We start from the raw sequence: 16912 nt of genomic DNA on the forward strand, positions 1-16912 counted from the left end.
ACTGCTGGGGTAGTGTTTCTTTATCGGGGTTTCTTCTTTACCCATCCCCCCAATTCCAGCAGATAGTTCAGTATCATAGATCTGTAGTCAGCCCCGTAATCTGCTTCTATATCAAAACCAGCCCATTATTACCACTGTTCAGTTTTTCATTGTGAGCATACCTGGCATGACTTGGCACAGAGATCCACCCTACCTATGGCCCAGTGCTCTTCTCTTTCACACGTGCAAAGTCCAGCCCTTTACAGCCAAACTTCTTGAGTCTTTTTCCCAAAGGACCCTGAGCCTCAGAATGTCCTCAACTCTATGCTTCTAAAACTTGGAACCACTTTATGAAATACCGTACTATTTTTTCCCCAACAAAAAACGTCAGTAGATGAGCTTATTGGGTTATATGACCCATCCTTCACCCTGACAGTTTCCTGTGCAAAGGGAAGCCTGACAGATCATGAAACCCCACTGGTACCTAATCCACATCTACTTTGACATACCTGCTTTTCTGGACTCAAAAAGTTGCTTGTGCATTTCTTTTTCAAGTCTTTTACCTCTCGAACTGGATTCACTCCACCTTGGCATTTGTCTCCTGGAATTTTCCGGTATCTGAAAGGCAGAGAAAATTTGTTAACAGAATACAAGGATACATTACTAAATTCTTGCCTATTTCCTAAAAACAAGATCTGAAAAGCTCCTCATCCTTACACCATCTTTCAGGCCTGGGGGGAGATACACAGGGATGTTTTGGGGATATTTTGTGTATTTTCAGGCCTGGCTGCAGGGACATGCCTGCCTTTCTGCCTTAAGAGACTGTGCCAAAGGTCTGTGATCCAGGAGAGCACGTTAACACCCCATTCGAAAACGGGAAGGGGAGGGAGCCAATGAGGCTCTGTCTAAATTAATAGAAATTAATTCAGTCCTTAGTCACACTAGTGCCAGTAGCCACAGGGCTGGTGGCTACTGTACCAGACAAAGGAGATGACAGGACATTTCCATGATCCCAGAAAGTTCTATTGGACAGTGTCTCCTAGAGCACCCTAAAGCTCTGCACAGATCTCTGTGTGGAGAAAAGCAGCTTTTCGCTCTGAACAAGGGTACTCATTTGTCACAAAGGAGAAGGCCAGCTCACCCATTTGTGGTCAGGTGCTCCTCTCTGCCATACAGACAAAACTCTAGGTCGTGGCCCTTCAGCTCTGGCTGTTCCACACACTTGGAGTCATTTTCTGGACGGAAGTAGCCAAAATCACTGCAAGAGTCCACAAATAAAGTATCTTTTAAATTTGCTGAAAGACAGTAACTGACTAGCAATGAAGGTTTTTGTGGGTCAGTGGATGGTTAATATTCCAGTCTTGGGTTGCCAGAAAGTAGCTCAGGAAGGCCTGTGGCATCTATAAAGAAGGTCCATTTAGAAAAACACATGGAGAGGGCTTCATTGGGGAAAACAGTTATGGATCGGGTGAGTGATCAGGAAGGGTGTGCTGGAAGATAGGACATGAGGGGAAGGCCTGGTGGACTTAGGACTAGTAGCTGGGTGCACTGAGGCTGGGAGTCCTGCACAGATCGCTCAGGCTCTGGGAAGGGAAGGCCTGCAATCTGCATGGGGTGGGGACTCATGCAACTAAGACAGAGAAATAGTGGCAACAGCCACAGAACTAAACTTAGCAATTCTTTTATTTACCTCCAAATAACTCCTTATTATGTTATTTGGAGGTATACTATGGGATATTTGCAAACCTTTTCTGCCTTCTCCACTTCCGACCCTCTTAGCTTCTTAGATGGTCCTTACTGACAATATGAATGCCCTGTCCTGCCCTCCATTCTACGCCAACTCTCCATAGCACCCCCCATCTGCTCTCCTTTCTGTTTTCCCCAAATAAATAACACTGCCTCCTCTCCGAGCTGACCCCTGCGTGAGCACCCTTGGCCCATCCTTCCCACTGCCCTGGGGCCTAGCTTCACTGACAGTGTGGGAGGCACCATCAGTCCCACTCATCTGGTGGCTTCTCTCTTCCTAACCCGTAAATACAGGTGTCTTACAGGGTTCTATAACTCATTCTCTTATTTTGTATCTGCTCTCTCTTTGTGAGCTTAACTATTTGTTGCAACAAAAGCTTCCAGGTTTTACCTCTCTTGAGCTCTAAACCTCCAGTTCCAAATACCTGCTGGACATTCACCAATTAAAGTATCTGCCAGAAGAACCGCAAATAAAGAAAATGTTCCAAATACACCCCTTTCTCTGTTTTCTCCTTCACACCAGCCTTGCCTATCATTTCCTTAGGTTTGTCCATGACACTACCTTCCGTCCCCCATCTGGACCCTAGTCACTTTTTTATCGTCACTACTGTGGCTTCCCCTCATGACGTATCTTCCAGCACACCCTTCCTGATCACTCACCCGTCAGGCTCTAATGACCTGCTTCTTCCCAGATGCACAGGGTCAAATCCTACCACTTGTCAGGGCTCAGCTCAAATGCCACCTCCTCAGCAAAGCCTCTGACCCACCTCCTTCGGCGCTAGCTGTAATAGTGTCATCTCTCCCTAAATCCCTGGGGCATTTGCCACCTTCTGTTTCACAACATGATTATGTGCATCTTACCCAGATAGTTCGCAACAAACCTTCTATTTCCATTTTGCACTGCCCTTGCACAGCAAGTATCTAGTGAATATTTGGGGAATATAAAGCTGCTGCTAGTACTTCAAGATTTTTCTGACAAATATTTCGGGGAGAGGGTAGGGAAAACAAAGGATGTTGAGGACACCACTCCTCCAAGAGCAGGGGAAAACCTCTGGGAAAGTTTTTAGGAATTCAAGATTTCAGGGAGAGTACCCTTCCCACTCACACGTGCACATTTCCCCAGCACGTGTGGCACAGCGTGGGCTTCGGGTCTCCACTGCAGGTTCATGTCCCAGCTCTGCCACTGCCCGGATGAGCGACTGTGGGCAAGTCAGTCCTAATCTCTCTGTACTTTCTGTTACTTCTTCCCTCTGTGAAAGGGAAAGGACAACAATGCCCTCTCACAGGCTGCTGAGATTAAATGTAAATTGCTCAGGACAGTGCCAGTCCAGTCAGTGCTCAAAAAATGCAACTGCTGTCATTACAGCTACACGATGATCAAATATAATATGCCCTCCAGGAGCCTAGAGTTTGGTGCTGGAGGCAAACCTATACACAATGATTAAAACACAATAAGAGCTATGACAGGGGTTCTGTGGGAGCCTAGATGAGGGAAAACTGGAAGGCTTTAAAGAGGTGCTATCTGAACTAAGCACTAAAGGAATCCACCAGGCGTGGGGTCAGGCAGGGACATGGGAGACTTTGCAGGCTGTGGAGCAGCGTGTCCAATGGCTCGGAGCTCTGGAGAAGCACAGCATGTCGGAAACCAGCTCAGTAATGAAGAGCCAGCCCATGTGCAGTCAGGGACGGGGACAGCCCTTGGAGTTTCAAGGATCTCTAGCCCTACTGTAACAAAACAAGTGATGTGAGTGACACTTCCCCTTTGGAAACGGGGAGAGGAGGACCTCTGGCCATTCCACAGACAGATATGAGCCACACAGGAGGACCCCCCAGGGTCAGACTTGGGTTTGCTTGGTCCTGTATTCTGTCACCTGTGGTTTGAGGGAATATGACAAGTTCCATAAGATGACTACCTGTGAGGTGAATCAGTCCCTCTTATTTGCCTTAAGTTATCTTGCTTAGACTACCTAAGGGACTCCCTCGCCCTTGTATCATCACTAACCCCATGCCAACCACATCACTGATCTTTAAGCCTGGAGGTTCCTGAGTCTGGGAGTTCACCTTGGTGGCTTCTAAACCTTGCTGGGACACAGGGACCATAAGTATACTGCTGTCACCTAGTGTCTCGGGACAGAAGCACTCTTTCTGCCTTCAGTCCTGCTGATGACCCAAAACCTAAGTGCCACCTGCTGAACTCAGGCCGGTGGGCTCTCTGCTGAAGTCCAATGTCCTCTTAGCTCCTGTGACACTTTCCTTGGTGTTTGTACCTCATCACCTTCTCTATTTTTTAATCTCTTCCTCCTTACATACCTCCCTCCTTACTATCATTGCCAAGTCAGGATTTCTGGGGGTTGCTGCTGGCTCTGCCCAATAATTAACTGTTCAATATGATAATATTATCTGTCCAATTATTAATGACTTTGGTTCCCTTTCTCTGTGCCTCAATTTCCTTAATAAGCAGCAGCAGTTCTCTGCTCTTGGGGAAGGAGGGAAAGAAAAGGATTGAAATATTGTCCAATCCTGTAAGACAACTGTGTTCCACTTCCCCCAGCACAGGAAAGGGGCTGAGGGATGCTGGTACCAGAGGAAGTCCTCCAGGGAGCAGAGACAGACGGACGGCTGCTTGGTCACCGCATAGTCCCGGCCATTCTGACAGACGGATGACTTGCGTAGCCGTAGGAACTGTTCTTTATAGCCTAAAATGCAGCCATCTCCATAATCTCCAGGGTCTGTGGAGTGAGCCAGCCATATCATATAGTCGTTCTCTTCACCTAAAGGAAAGACAGGTTGTTCGGGAAACTGCCTGGCACAGCGCTCACCTACATGAGGCAGCTGCCAGGCGACAGGAAGAACAAGGAGAGGAAGAGTGGGGATGTCTCACTCAACCCATCGCTTCATTTTGGAATTGTGAAGCCACATTACATTCGTTGAAGCCTACTAGCAATGGGCATTTCCTCATACCAAAGGAGCGATATTTGCATTTCACCACTCATTTGAGTATTAGGAAAACCTTTATTTGTTTCAAAGTGGGAAGCTGGATCAAGGATCTCTAGGGTTCCTTGCAAACAGAGAGGCTGCTGGCTAGATGTCTTGTCACTGATGCCCTCGGTCAACAGGAGCTGCCAGAGGTCAGCAACCAGATGCTTTCCTTTAGGACAAGATGCCAATGAGCCAAAAGCATAGGTTCAGTTTCACTATGGGTTCGTTTGCTTCAAACAGAAGCGAAAACATTCTGTCTCTAGACTTTTAACTGTAGTCGGCTGGATGTCAAATGAAGACTGTTGATGACAGTTAACCTGTCATATCATCCACTCTTGGAAAAAGGACTCAAAGGCTATGGTCTAAAAACCTATGGATCAGGTTTTTATCCTTTGGGATATGAAGACCAGCACAGAGCCTGTTAAAGAGCAGGTGCTTAACAAATTTTTTCATGACGTTAAACTTTATGCATTTTCTTCTTCCAGTGAAAAAAAATTAAACTGAATTGGCTATTTAGAAAAATGGGCTTACAAGTTTTTGGTAGGAAAGGTCAAAGAAGACACTCACAGTTCCTTTTAAGGACATCTTTAAAATCGATGGTGTAGGAGACCCACTGACGTGTCAGGAAAGTTTCAGTGAAACCCCAGATGCTGATATTCATGGACCTTGCTCCAGGTTCCGAAGCCAGGCCGGTAAAGTAGATGGGCTCCCTGGTGAACGTATAGGTTTGCCAGCATTGACCTTCGTCTGTGGAGAACCTGAAACCCCAATCAGAGAAAGATCACAACAGAGGATCAATATGTATGGGACTATCAGGAAATCACTCTGCTGTTAGGTCCAAATCAGAGAAGAACCCTCATGTTTAGGTGATAGCTTAGTTAACAGGGTAAGAAAAGGGATTCATTCAGAGCGTATGGAAGAAAATGCCTTTACAAAATTTCCTTCCAAGGAAAGAGAAAGTAGTGACCCATGTAAGAATGGGCTTCCAATTCAACAAACAGAAATGATCTATTATGAGCCTTTACTTAAGGAGTCATTCCCCATCCAGAATGTTCAGACACTTCCACAATAATCTTGTGGAGAGAAAGAAGGCGCAAAAAGTGTTAACTTGAAGTCAGAGGAAAAAGCAAGCCATTTAATCTGAGTTGCTCTAAATGCAATCCCTTTAAAAACCTTCCCTACAGTTCTGTAGAATGCACATATTTAAATCAGGGCCTGCAACTTCCCCCCAGTGAACTGGAATACTTCCCACAGTTGCCCTTCATGCAGAAAGTGTGGGTGGAGCGGAGCTCATGCATACTTAATCACATTGATAGGACGGCTGCTGTGCTCAATGGCCACGATGATGCCTCCAGAATCCAGGATGGTGTAGAAGTGGGGTCCTTCCAGCATCTTCGTCCAGGAGTAACCCCCATCATCTGAGATGTACACGTCCGGGATCATGACTGAGATGGCATCTCCCACGCTACCTGCAACACAATCCATCGTCTCCTCAGCACAGAGCAGCAACGAAACAGACAGGACTTACTGCCAAGAGGCTAATTTTGAGTAAATTTCTTCTGATTACTTCCCCTCATGCCTCTTGTGATAGAAAAAAGGCCACTGAAAATTTGGGAAAGGGGAAAGTCATGTTACTCTCTCTGATGGGAGTCTGTGAAATAACCCTAAGTACCATTATCATGCAAGAAATCCTCCAGAGGATGGTAAAAGCCATGTTCGGTGGTTTTCTTACAGGGGAATGAAGTCTGAGTGTCAGTGTGCTCAGCTACTTCGTCCCAAGGAGGGGAGGGGAGGCTCCTTACCATGTGCGATGACTATGCCCACGGCATTTGGCTCTGAGAGGGGCGCCATTGGAACGTTTAGTTTTTGGGAGATGCTGTAGGAAGCGTGAATATGAAGGCTGCACTGTGAAAAGAAATCAAAACTTAGATTAAAACCAAAGGTGGAATTTTTTACTCATTCACAGAGCCTTCTAATAACTCTAACCCAGACCTCAGTGGGATACTCTTTTTTAAAAATTATGGTAAAATACACATACCATAACAATTACCACTTTAACCATCTTTAAGTGTGCAGTTCAATAGTGTAAGTACATTCACACTATTGTGCAACCATCACCACCATCCTTCTCTAGAACTTTTTAATCTTGCAAAACTAAACAATAACTCCCCGTTCCACACAAATAAACCTGATGAATGCCTGACATATTTCAAATACTGTACATGACGTGGTGGTGATTGGAAATAAGACCTAGTTCTGTTTGTGTGTGTGTGTGTTTTAATCCTCATCCAAAGATATGTTTAGAGGAAGAGGAGGAGGGGCAGAGAGGGAGAAAGGAGAGAAAGAGAGAGAAACATCAATCTGTTGCCTCTCATACACACCCCAACCGGGGATATAACCTAGGTATGTGACCTGACTGGACCAGGAATCGAACCCACAACCTTTTGGTGTACAGGATGATGCTCCAACCAACTAAGCCACCTCGCCAGGATCCAGCCTTGTCTTTAAGAAATATTTCTCATCCTAGATGGTTTGGCTCAGTGGATAGAGCGTTGGCCTGCAGACTGAAGAGTCCCAGGTTCGATTCCAGTCAAAGGCACATGCCCGGGTTGCGGGCTCGATCCCCAGTAGGGGGCACGCAGGAGGCAGCCAATCAGTGATTCTCTTCCATCATTGATGTTTCTATCTCTCTCTCCCTCTCCCTTCCTCTCTGAAATTAGTAAAAACATATTTAAAAAGAGAGAAATATTTCTCTAAAACCAGTTGAGGTACAACGCAGAGCAAAAGTTACTGCTTTAAAAGAGGTTCAAATTGGTTAAAATGTTAATTTTATGTCATGTATATTTTACTACAAAAAAAAGAGGTTCAGGCAAACTATTAATAAAACAAAGAGGAATGGTTGATTCTAACTGAAGATGGGCAGTGAGGATGGTTAGGATTTCACAAGTTCTAATGAATCGGGGTGGGGGAGACAGGCCAGCTTTCCCAGGAACAACGAGGGCAAGGCCACGGGGCAGGGGCACATGTGGGGGTTGAGGAGCAGCAGAGGATGATAACAAGGGGTGTGTCAGTGATGAAATGGGAAGTGACATCGAAAAGGCAGAAGACAGTCTGCCAGGGGAGGAGAGGCCCTTCAGTCACCAGGTGGAAGCCTTTATTCACAGGCAAAGGGGAGCCAGGAAATGTTGAGGAGGGAGGGGCATGGGAGCGGGAAGAGAGCCAGGCAAGCAGAGGCCACTGGAGGCCCACCCCTCCTGGGGCACGCAGGGGGATGGGGAAAAGGGAGCAGAAGGGAAAGACTCCACAGTACTGCTGAGTAGAAGGAAGAAAGAGCATTGTGGGTGGAGAAGGTACACTTAATCTCACACCATGAGGCTCTGAAAACAAAACAGAAAACCCAGCCTAGAAGAGTAGAGTGCATGTTAGCCACAGGTATTGAGGAGAGCTTAGAACTACCCAAACTGTCATTTTTGAAAGAAAACTCTTTTAGTGCTCCCCTAAGCACCTCTCAAATTCTGAAAGAGCCAGGCACAAAGCTTGTTTCTCTTTTCTTTTTTTTCTTGCCTGTCAAGACCTGTCACTCTCAGAATCTGGGATTTCCTGAGCAACACCTTTGTATTCCTAGTTCTAGGTCTCTCCTAGGGGTCACCACCTGCACCGCCCAGTTATGTGGCACCCAGGCAGAGGGGAAGACAAGGCCAAGTTCTCTTCTCTTGTTAATGGCCAGCACGGCTTTGCCCTGCTCAGGAACGGCTGGCCTGCGGCTTTTGCAGAATTCCTAATGTCTCAGAGCTGCCGTGCTGACTCCTAAGTAATCCCCGACCCATATGTCCATTCTGTTTCCATTCAGCAGTTTTGCAAAACACAAATTGTTAGCCCTCAGTTTTGTTTTTCTTTAAAAGACAATCCATAGTATCTTGGCCTTTCTTCGCAGTCCCTAGTTCCTAGTTCCTACATTCTAAGTTAATTTCATTACTCTCATTTTCAAGCTCTCCACCTTTATCTGTAACCCTAATCAAGTGCTAAACTTCACTATTCAAAGAACTGGCACAATAAGAGCAGAACAGAGTGGCTGCTCTGCTCCAAATACATACGACAATTGGAGTAAAACAAACCTCATTCTTATTTTTTGCTGTAGCATCACATTCACTGTTCTCAGGCTTCCTCAGGTGCTTCCACCTTCCTCCTTGGTCAAAAGTGATCATAGTCTGGATAGAATTATCTGAATGGGAAGAGAATGATATTAAGCCCTATACACTGGAAGAACCCTAATAAGTTCTGTTTCTCCAACCAACTGAGCCATACCGGCCAGGGCTTAATAAATACTGTTGTGTGCCCACTATGTGAAACAAAACTGAAAAAACAACAAACAAAAAACCACACACACAAAAATACCACATCTTTGTGAAACTACATTCTAGTAGGCTGAGACAGACAAACACTAGATGTGGTAAACAGGTAAATGCATAGTATGTTAGAAAATGGAAAAATCTGCATAGTTAGAGGGGGACTGACAGTGTGCGTGTGTGAATCGGGGAGGGCAGACTGAAATTTAGAATAGGATAGTCAATGGCAGGTCTCATTCAGAAAGTAAATATGAGCAGACTGGAGGGAAGAGATGTCAGCCCTGCAGATATTTGGAAAACAGAACAGTCCATGCACATCTCCAAACCACAAGCATGTGAACCTGGTGGATTTAGGGGGATTGGCAGAGAACTGAGAGCTAGAGTGACTAGAGTAGAGGGAGAGGGAGAGAAGAGGGAGAAGTGAGGTCAGGGAGGAAATAGGGGGCCAAGATCACTTGGCCTTGTGGACCATTGCAAGGTCTTTACAAAAACAAACAGCCCACCTCCTATAAAAGAATAAATATGTAAATAAACAAAAGCTTCAGAGACTCCCTGGATGGTCAGCTCTGTGCTCTAGACTAGAGTAGTGTGTGTTTGCATAAGTAAGCTTTAATAAAGGTGAGCACTGCAAAGCACTGAGCAGAACGCAAGAAGCCTGGCTGGCTACTGCTGTGCCCCCTCTCTTTCTTAGTTCTATTTACCATAACTCACTTAAAAGTATAGCCAGAATTGACACAGGTAGGCTGATGGCTAAGGTAAGCAATCTTTCTGGGGGACAGGGCCATCAGTCTCCCCAGAGGCCTCTACTCTCACCATGTTCAGCTGAAGGACAGCTGTGCCAAGCAAGACTCACCTTCAGAGAGCACACTTGTTATGTAGACCCCACGGAGGGAGGTCACATTGGTGAAGTCAGTCTCACCACCTGTGGTGGTGTAGAGATGTCGGTCCAAGGACTTGGAATAGACAATACCTCGATCGTCAGAGGTAAAGATGGTGCCAAACCCAGTATCTGAAATAGGCAAACAAACAAAAACACTATGTCTTGGGAGGGAACAGCGAGGCAACAAAAGTCTAACCATACACATGACTGAATCATTGCACATTAGCCAACCATCTCTCTTCATGATGTAGACACAGACCAGAGATCCAATCAAGGTTTGATATTCAAGATCTTTTTTATTTTATTTTATTTTAATATTCCAGATCTTTGATCCTTGTGTCCATCTTTAATTCTAGTATCCCTGTTACTTAGTGCTTGGAATATGGCAGGTTCTGAGTTTGTTGAATGAGTTAATCAGATGCTACAGAAAAGCTCTTCCAAGATGTATTTTGGTGGCAGAGGCACTGTATTTAGATTCATAGCTTACACTTCTGTTAATCTTAACCTCTGGAGCAATGCTTCTCAAACTGCCTATAATGAAAGATCAGTTTTTAAATTTCCACTATGTCACAAACCAATGCTTTTGTAAAATAGCATAAAAATTTATCACTAGAACAATGAAATATAACCATCAACTCTTTTATCATTAGATTAAACACATCTAAAATTACTTTGTCAAATAGCTATAAGAGCTTCTAAATTCATGCTCTCACTTCCTCTACTTATTTAGTAACAGAGTTTGCAAATTAGTACCCATCTTCTGAGCATTCTTTGAACACCACTGTTGTAGTCCCTTGGATATGCACACAAACAAGACAATGTCAAAACAAGTGGCCCCTTTTAACAGAGGTTACACTTTCTAAGACAAAATACTCAAGTAGGGCACTAATAAATTCCTAGGGGTAAGAGAAAAAGCTACTAAAAGTAGGGCTTGCAGCTTTGATCTCTATAAATTCAAGAGTGGGCCTCTGAAACGCTCTTACCTCCAGGCTCGTCTACGTGCATGAACACCATGTCATCACTGGCTGCTAGAATAGAGTAGAACTGCTCCTGCCCCACAGAGGGCAGCTGGGCCATGCTCCACGTGTCCCCTTGATCAGTAGACACATGAATCCTTCTTGTTGTATCCTGGAACAAATGCCAACATATATCTTTTTAATTTTCTTCCAAGGTACCATGTGCAGGGACATACTAGGTACATTATTAATAATTACAAGTATCATTATCCATTTCCTCACTGGTATAACTGATATAAATGAAAGGTCCCAGTACCAACTACCTAGCAATTTCCAACCTCTAGCAAAGTTCCAGGCAATGTGACAATCCGTTTTATTGTAAGCAAAACTATCCTGACTTCTTCATTCTAGAGGGGCCTGTAAGATATTATCCTCCCAACCTCTGACATTCCTAGTTCCTTCATCGGAGCCAAGGATGTCATGGTACCATCCCTGACTTGGCTTTACAGCCATTCACATATGCGTGCTCAGATCATTCTTAAGTGAGGTTGCTGCATAAAGATTTGGTCTCTTTGACACAGTCTTGGGATAATCCAAAGAAGTAGATAACAAAGGGTCTAAGAAATGGAGATGAAAGCCATGCTTGGGTGATCACAAGGAAGTCAATATGTGACATCTCTTTATGGAAGTCTCTCAGAACAGCCATAAGGAGGGGAATGTGCACCGGCTGGGAAGAGGCCAAGGAGTGTCAGAAATTAATAAAAGGAATCTGATCAGGGCTTTAGCTGTTAAAAGGAGTCTGTTAAGGATGTAATTAGCACATACTTCCTCATAAATAGTTTAAAATAGCTACTAGACACAACTAGCTAGGGCATGAGACTGACTTCCAGGACCTCCTTATGTTAAATACTCTTTAAAGTTCAGTGACACGTACAGTTATGTATTTTTCTAAAACTTATACACTTAGATGTTCACTTTGAATCTTACTCTCATTGTTATAGGTAGAAGTTAAAGTTCAAAAGCACACAGTGGAATTTTAGTTTTGTATAATTGTAGTACAGTGTAGGAGGCTATGTCTGGAATCAGTCTGATTTCCACCAGGGTTCCACCTCAGGGTGACTCCAGGCAAGTTACTCAGTTTGCTCACATAGAAACTGAAGTAACAGTATTAGCTTAAAGGGTTGTTGGGAGGATAATTACAAAACTGCTCGAGGGAGTTACTGTAGTTACTGTCTGCTTAGCCATCTCCAATTCTCTCTGAACCCCCTCTAACCAGTTTTTTCACCTCAGCACTTCGATGAAACAGCTTTAGTCAAGCTCACCAACAACCTCCATTTTGCCAGCTCCAGTGGCTAATTCAACATCTCAGCTAAGTTTAGCACAGCTGACCACTTCGTCCTTCCTGAAACACCTTTTTCACGTGGCCTTCACAATCTCGCATTGTCCTATTCGCCCTGCCTCACTGGTCCCTCCCTCCCAGTCTTCTTTGCTGGGCTCTCCATCTCCTTCCAACCTTTCAGTGGTGGGTGCTTCAGGGTGTGCTCAGTCCTCCCACTCTGCTCTATGTACTCATCCTCCAGAAGATATCATCTAATCACATGGCTCTAAACACATATAATTTAGGGAGATACCCAAATACTAACATGACATTTCCACTTAGATATCTAACAGGCATCTCACATCCAAAACTGAATTCTTGATCTTCCTCCCCCAAACATGCTTCAGTCTTTGCCATTTTAGTAAATGGTACCACCATTCAGTCAGTTGCTTGGGCCAAAGACTCTAAAGTTATCTTTAGTTTCTCTCATTCTCTCACAATCCACATTAATCCATCAGCAAATCCTATTGGCAATACATTGAAAAACACACCCACCATCTCACCACTTGCCCCCTCTACCCCCTTACACTACTCTAATGGCCTCCCAGCTGCTCTGGCTCTGCCGTTCCTGCCCCGGCAGACTACTCTGCGCATACTTATTCTGTCAAGAAGTCAGATTACACCACACCCTGCTCACAACCTGTTCCCAGCTTCCCAACACAACAAGAATAAAAGCCAAGGTCTTAATCACCACTTATAAAGGCCCTGTATGATCTGGCCGCTGGCTCCTCCTCTTTGGACTGCCCTTGTCACTTTTCTTCGATATGTCAAGCATGCTCCAGCCTGAGTTCTGTGCACATCCTGTTCCCTGAGCCTAGATGTCCACATAGCTATGCTCTCACCCCAGTCAGGTCTCAGAGAGCTCATCCAAACCACCCCACCATAAACAGCCCTGCTCCAATTCCTGTCACTTTCTATTTCCTTATGCTGCTTTAGATTTCTTCATAGCTTTAATCCTGACCTGATATTACATCATATTTATTAGTTTAGTATCTATCTCCCCTACTTAACTATAAGCTCTGTGAACAGGACATTTATCTGTTTTGTTCACTGTTATGTACTCAATGAATGTCACCTACTTCTATTATTATTACTGAAACAAATGGATTGCATATATCCATGTCTGAGTAAAGCCCAAACACTGCGTCTACATATCCCAAAACAGACACCAGAATTCGTGTGGTGGTGACAGGCTGAAGTGCCAGGATAGCCCAGAAGAGTCAATCAGTCTCTCTAAAAGAATCGCCCGCAAATCTTAGAGTGATATCAAATACCAGTGGCCTGGTGCACAGATTCGTGCACATTGATAGGAAATTAATTAGAAGAAATATTTTAATATCGCTATTCGCCCTTTCTCTATAATAGAAGTGTCAGAGATGAAAGAAAATTAGTAAAATGTATATGAAAATAATATATAAATTGATTAATAAACAATAACATGATACAACAACAAAGACATGATATAAAGGCAACATTGATAAAAACAATGACTGATAAATTGATTAAACTTATTCTAATATCTCCCTGTATACCACATTAAGAGTAAAAACACTTTCAGAGTGCTTGACTAATATCCCTTGTGATGAAGTATTTACAATACAACTTTAACGTCACACATTCTTCAAACATGAGAGAAAGCAACATATAACTGACCATGTCTGAAAACGGGTTCAGGTAGGAATATTCCTACTCTGTCTAGAGTTTGTCCTTGTGATTTATTAATAGTCATTGCAAATGCTGGCATCACGGGAAACTGTCTTCAAATTAATTTAAATGGGAGGCCAGTGTCATATGGGAACAGTTGTGCCAATAGTTAGTCTTCAGACATATTCTGTCAATGCCACCGCTTTCTTTCAGCTTCAGAATGTCAACAAAAACAACCAAATTCACAATCGACAATGACAGATCGAAACGCACGTGTATGATTGGCACCAGTGAGAGTTTTACATGTATTGTACATACTCGAGTCAACATTTATAAATTGCCAGTGCGCGTCATATGTACCGGCTGCTCAGTATGGTCGGTCACTTAGCCTTTTATATATATAGATTGCAAAAAGTCCAAGGAGTAAAAGGGATCTATAGGAGGCATATTTACAGAAACATTAGAATCCAAAGAGAAGAGGCAAACACTCACCTTGTCAGCCATCACAGAGGCAAAAAGGAAACGTCCCCCAAGACCAAATGAGTAGATTTTCACACCAATGGTTTTGAAGCTTTTTCCCAAATCTGAAGTCCTCCATAATTCCAGTGCCCCAAGGTCAGCTTCTTAAACAAGATGAAGTAGTAATTAAAATGTCACTTCCTAGTGAGCCTCTAGTTCAGACAGCTGTTTTAGAATTGTTCTGAATTTTATAGCTACAGGATTTCTAATCCTATGGATGTTAATCAAATGAGGATATAAATTGATGTGGCATTAGACACAGGGAATTCACATGTGGGTTTTATGTTTATACATGTGAGGTTATACCTTGGACAGATAGAGTTTAGTTCATTCCAATACAATGTTGCATAAAAAATCACAGCCACAGCCCTGGCTGGTTTGGCTCAGTGGATGGAGTGTCGGCCTGCGGACTGAAGGGTCCCGGGTTCGATTCTGGTCAAGGGCACATGCCTGGGTTGTGGGCTTGGTCCCCAGTGGGAGATGTGCAGGGGGCAGCCAATCAGTGATTCTCTCTCATCATTGATGTTTCTATCTCTCTTTCCCTCTCCCTTCCTCTCTGAAATCAATAAAGATATATTAAAAAAAAAAATCACAGCCACAGCATCCTATTTACTTTCTTCATGACATAATTTGAAATTATCTTATTCTATTTTAATTTGTTTGAGTTTTGGTTTTCTTGTTGGTCATTTATCTCTTCATCCCTACTTGAATTTAACATGAGAGTAGCCTTGGGTCTCTTATTCTCTTCATCCTTAGATAGTGTTTAGCATACTACTACAGGTGCTCAAATGAATAAATGAATGAATTTGTTGAATGAATAAATAAAAAATTACGCTTTCTGCTTTAAAACTGTGCCACTGATTGGAAAGCCACTGGCTTCCACTGATAAACACTATCCATGCTCTTTTGCAGAAATACCAGGCATTTCGATCTGTTACTGTTTGTAGCTTAATGTTTACTTTATGTAAATACACTGCTGAAATTAAGTATAGCGTCTCTATGTACAGCCTGCAGTTTTATCTGATCTAGGCACAGTATAGTAATTAGGTTGTACTTTCAAGATTTTAAAAAATAATTAACAGCTATATTAGCTATTAGAATTATAGAAGAATGGAAGGAACTTTGATATTTCTACCTCTTATGACTCAGAATATTCTACCACGAATGGATGGGACACTCTTCTGGGACTAAAATATACTTACTGCAGGAGCCATTCACATGGGTAGTAAAGAAGATGGTGTTTTCTGATCCCCTGCAATGAGGCAAAGACAGGGAAAAGACATGGTATCAGGTGTTAACACAATGTCAACCTTTGTCACAAAGCTCCAAGCAAGTCCAGTAAGCCTCCTCCATAGGTACTAGTGAAAGCAGCAACTCTGGACTCTGACAGCTCACTGTCAGGGTTCCCCAGAGCCTGGCTCCAGGCATCTGCCACAGTCCTCGGAACTTCTCTTCCAGCTTGTCTAACTGGTCTACCTACACTCTCCAGATCTGCCTCTAGCATTTGCTCTTACTGCTTTCTTCCGAAAATGCTTTTCTCTTGTGTAACCACATCATACCCTCGCAATTGCCAGTCTGTAGCTTACAATCTAGCTCTTCCGTGAAGCTTTCCCTGTCACTCCAGCTAGAGGCTTCTTTGCTGCAAACTTCTAGAGCAGGGGTTCTCAACCAGGGGTGATTTTGCTCCCCAAGGGACATTTCTGGTTGTCACTTCCAGAGAAAGAGAAGTTATTACTAGTATATAGTGGGTAGAGGCCAGAGATGCTGCTAAACATCCTATAAGGCCCAGGACGCTCCCACAACAAAGAACAGTCCGGTCCAAAATGTCCTTAGTGCTGAGATGGAGAGGCTCTGCTGGAAAGCGCGTGCATTCCTCAGCCTCCCACTTAGCTACGCTAATCACTGATGTGTGCCTTATCTCTTCCACTACACTGTTGGGCAGGTACTAAGTTTTATGCTTTGTTGTTCCCCCTCAGAACCTAGCTTAATGCTTTGCATGAGCTAAATAATTTAGTTCTTTCATCTCAAACAGACAACTGGGTCAGAGGTTGAATTATTTAAACTTTAACTTGGAAAGGGAGTTTATAGGGAACTCGATTCAGACCCATAGTACTTATAGATTAGCCCCGGCAAAGGGGCTGGCTCTGCGCATGTTCTTTCAGAACTTCAGTTGTCAGCTCCTAGAGATCAAAGATCTAAAAGGTGAGTAAACAGTTATCAGCAACCCAGTTAGCTTATACTTAGACACTAATCAAAGAAACGAGTTACAAAAGTAAAAAATCTTGTGTAGAATATAAAATAAAATACCATTTTAAGCCCTGGCCAGTTTGCCTCAGTGGATAGAGCATCGGCCTGCGGACTGGAAGGTTCTGGGTTTGATTCTGGGCAAGGGCACATGCCTGGGTTGTGGGCTCAATCCCCAGTAGGGGATGTGCAGGAGGCAGCCGATCAATGATTCTCTCTCATCACTGATGTTTCTCTCTCC

At 43.8% G+C, this 16912-nt stretch overlaps 1 protein-coding gene across 2 annotated transcripts in view; it reads right to left on the reverse strand.

Moving 5' to 3' along the window:
- The window catches only part of SORT1 (sortilin 1), a 58315-nt gene that overhangs the window by 6251 nt on the left and 35152 nt on the right, over positions 1-16912 (reverse strand). Inside the window, exons 7-17 of one of the 2 annotated variants that reach the window (XM_070396841.1) lie at positions 15630-15679; positions 14401-14528; positions 10914-11058; positions 9904-10059; positions 8820-8926; positions 6507-6609; positions 6005-6173; positions 5272-5462; positions 4307-4496; positions 1121-1237; positions 489-597 (exon numbers count right to left, since the gene is read on the reverse strand). In XM_070396841.1, the coding sequence (XP_070252942.1) occupies positions 489-597; positions 1121-1237; positions 4307-4496; positions 5272-5462; positions 6005-6173; positions 6507-6609; positions 8820-8926; positions 9904-10059; positions 10914-11058; positions 14401-14528; positions 15630-15679 (1465 nt within the window). Of the gene's footprint in view, positions 1-488; positions 598-1120; positions 1238-4306; positions 4497-5271; positions 5463-6004; positions 6174-6506; positions 6610-8819; positions 8927-9903; positions 10060-10913; positions 11059-14400; positions 14532-15629; positions 15680-16912 lie in introns of both variants that reach the window. The other variant, XM_070396840.1, reaches the window with a different exon arrangement.

This window comes from Myotis yumanensis, unplaced genomic scaffold, assembly GCF_028538775.1.
Source record: "Myotis yumanensis isolate MYYU_CA2020_CCGP unplaced genomic scaffold, mMyoYum1.0.hap1 SCAF_17, whole genome shotgun sequence".
NCBI classification, from domain to species: Eukaryota; Metazoa; Chordata; class Mammalia; order Chiroptera; family Vespertilionidae; genus Myotis; species Myotis yumanensis.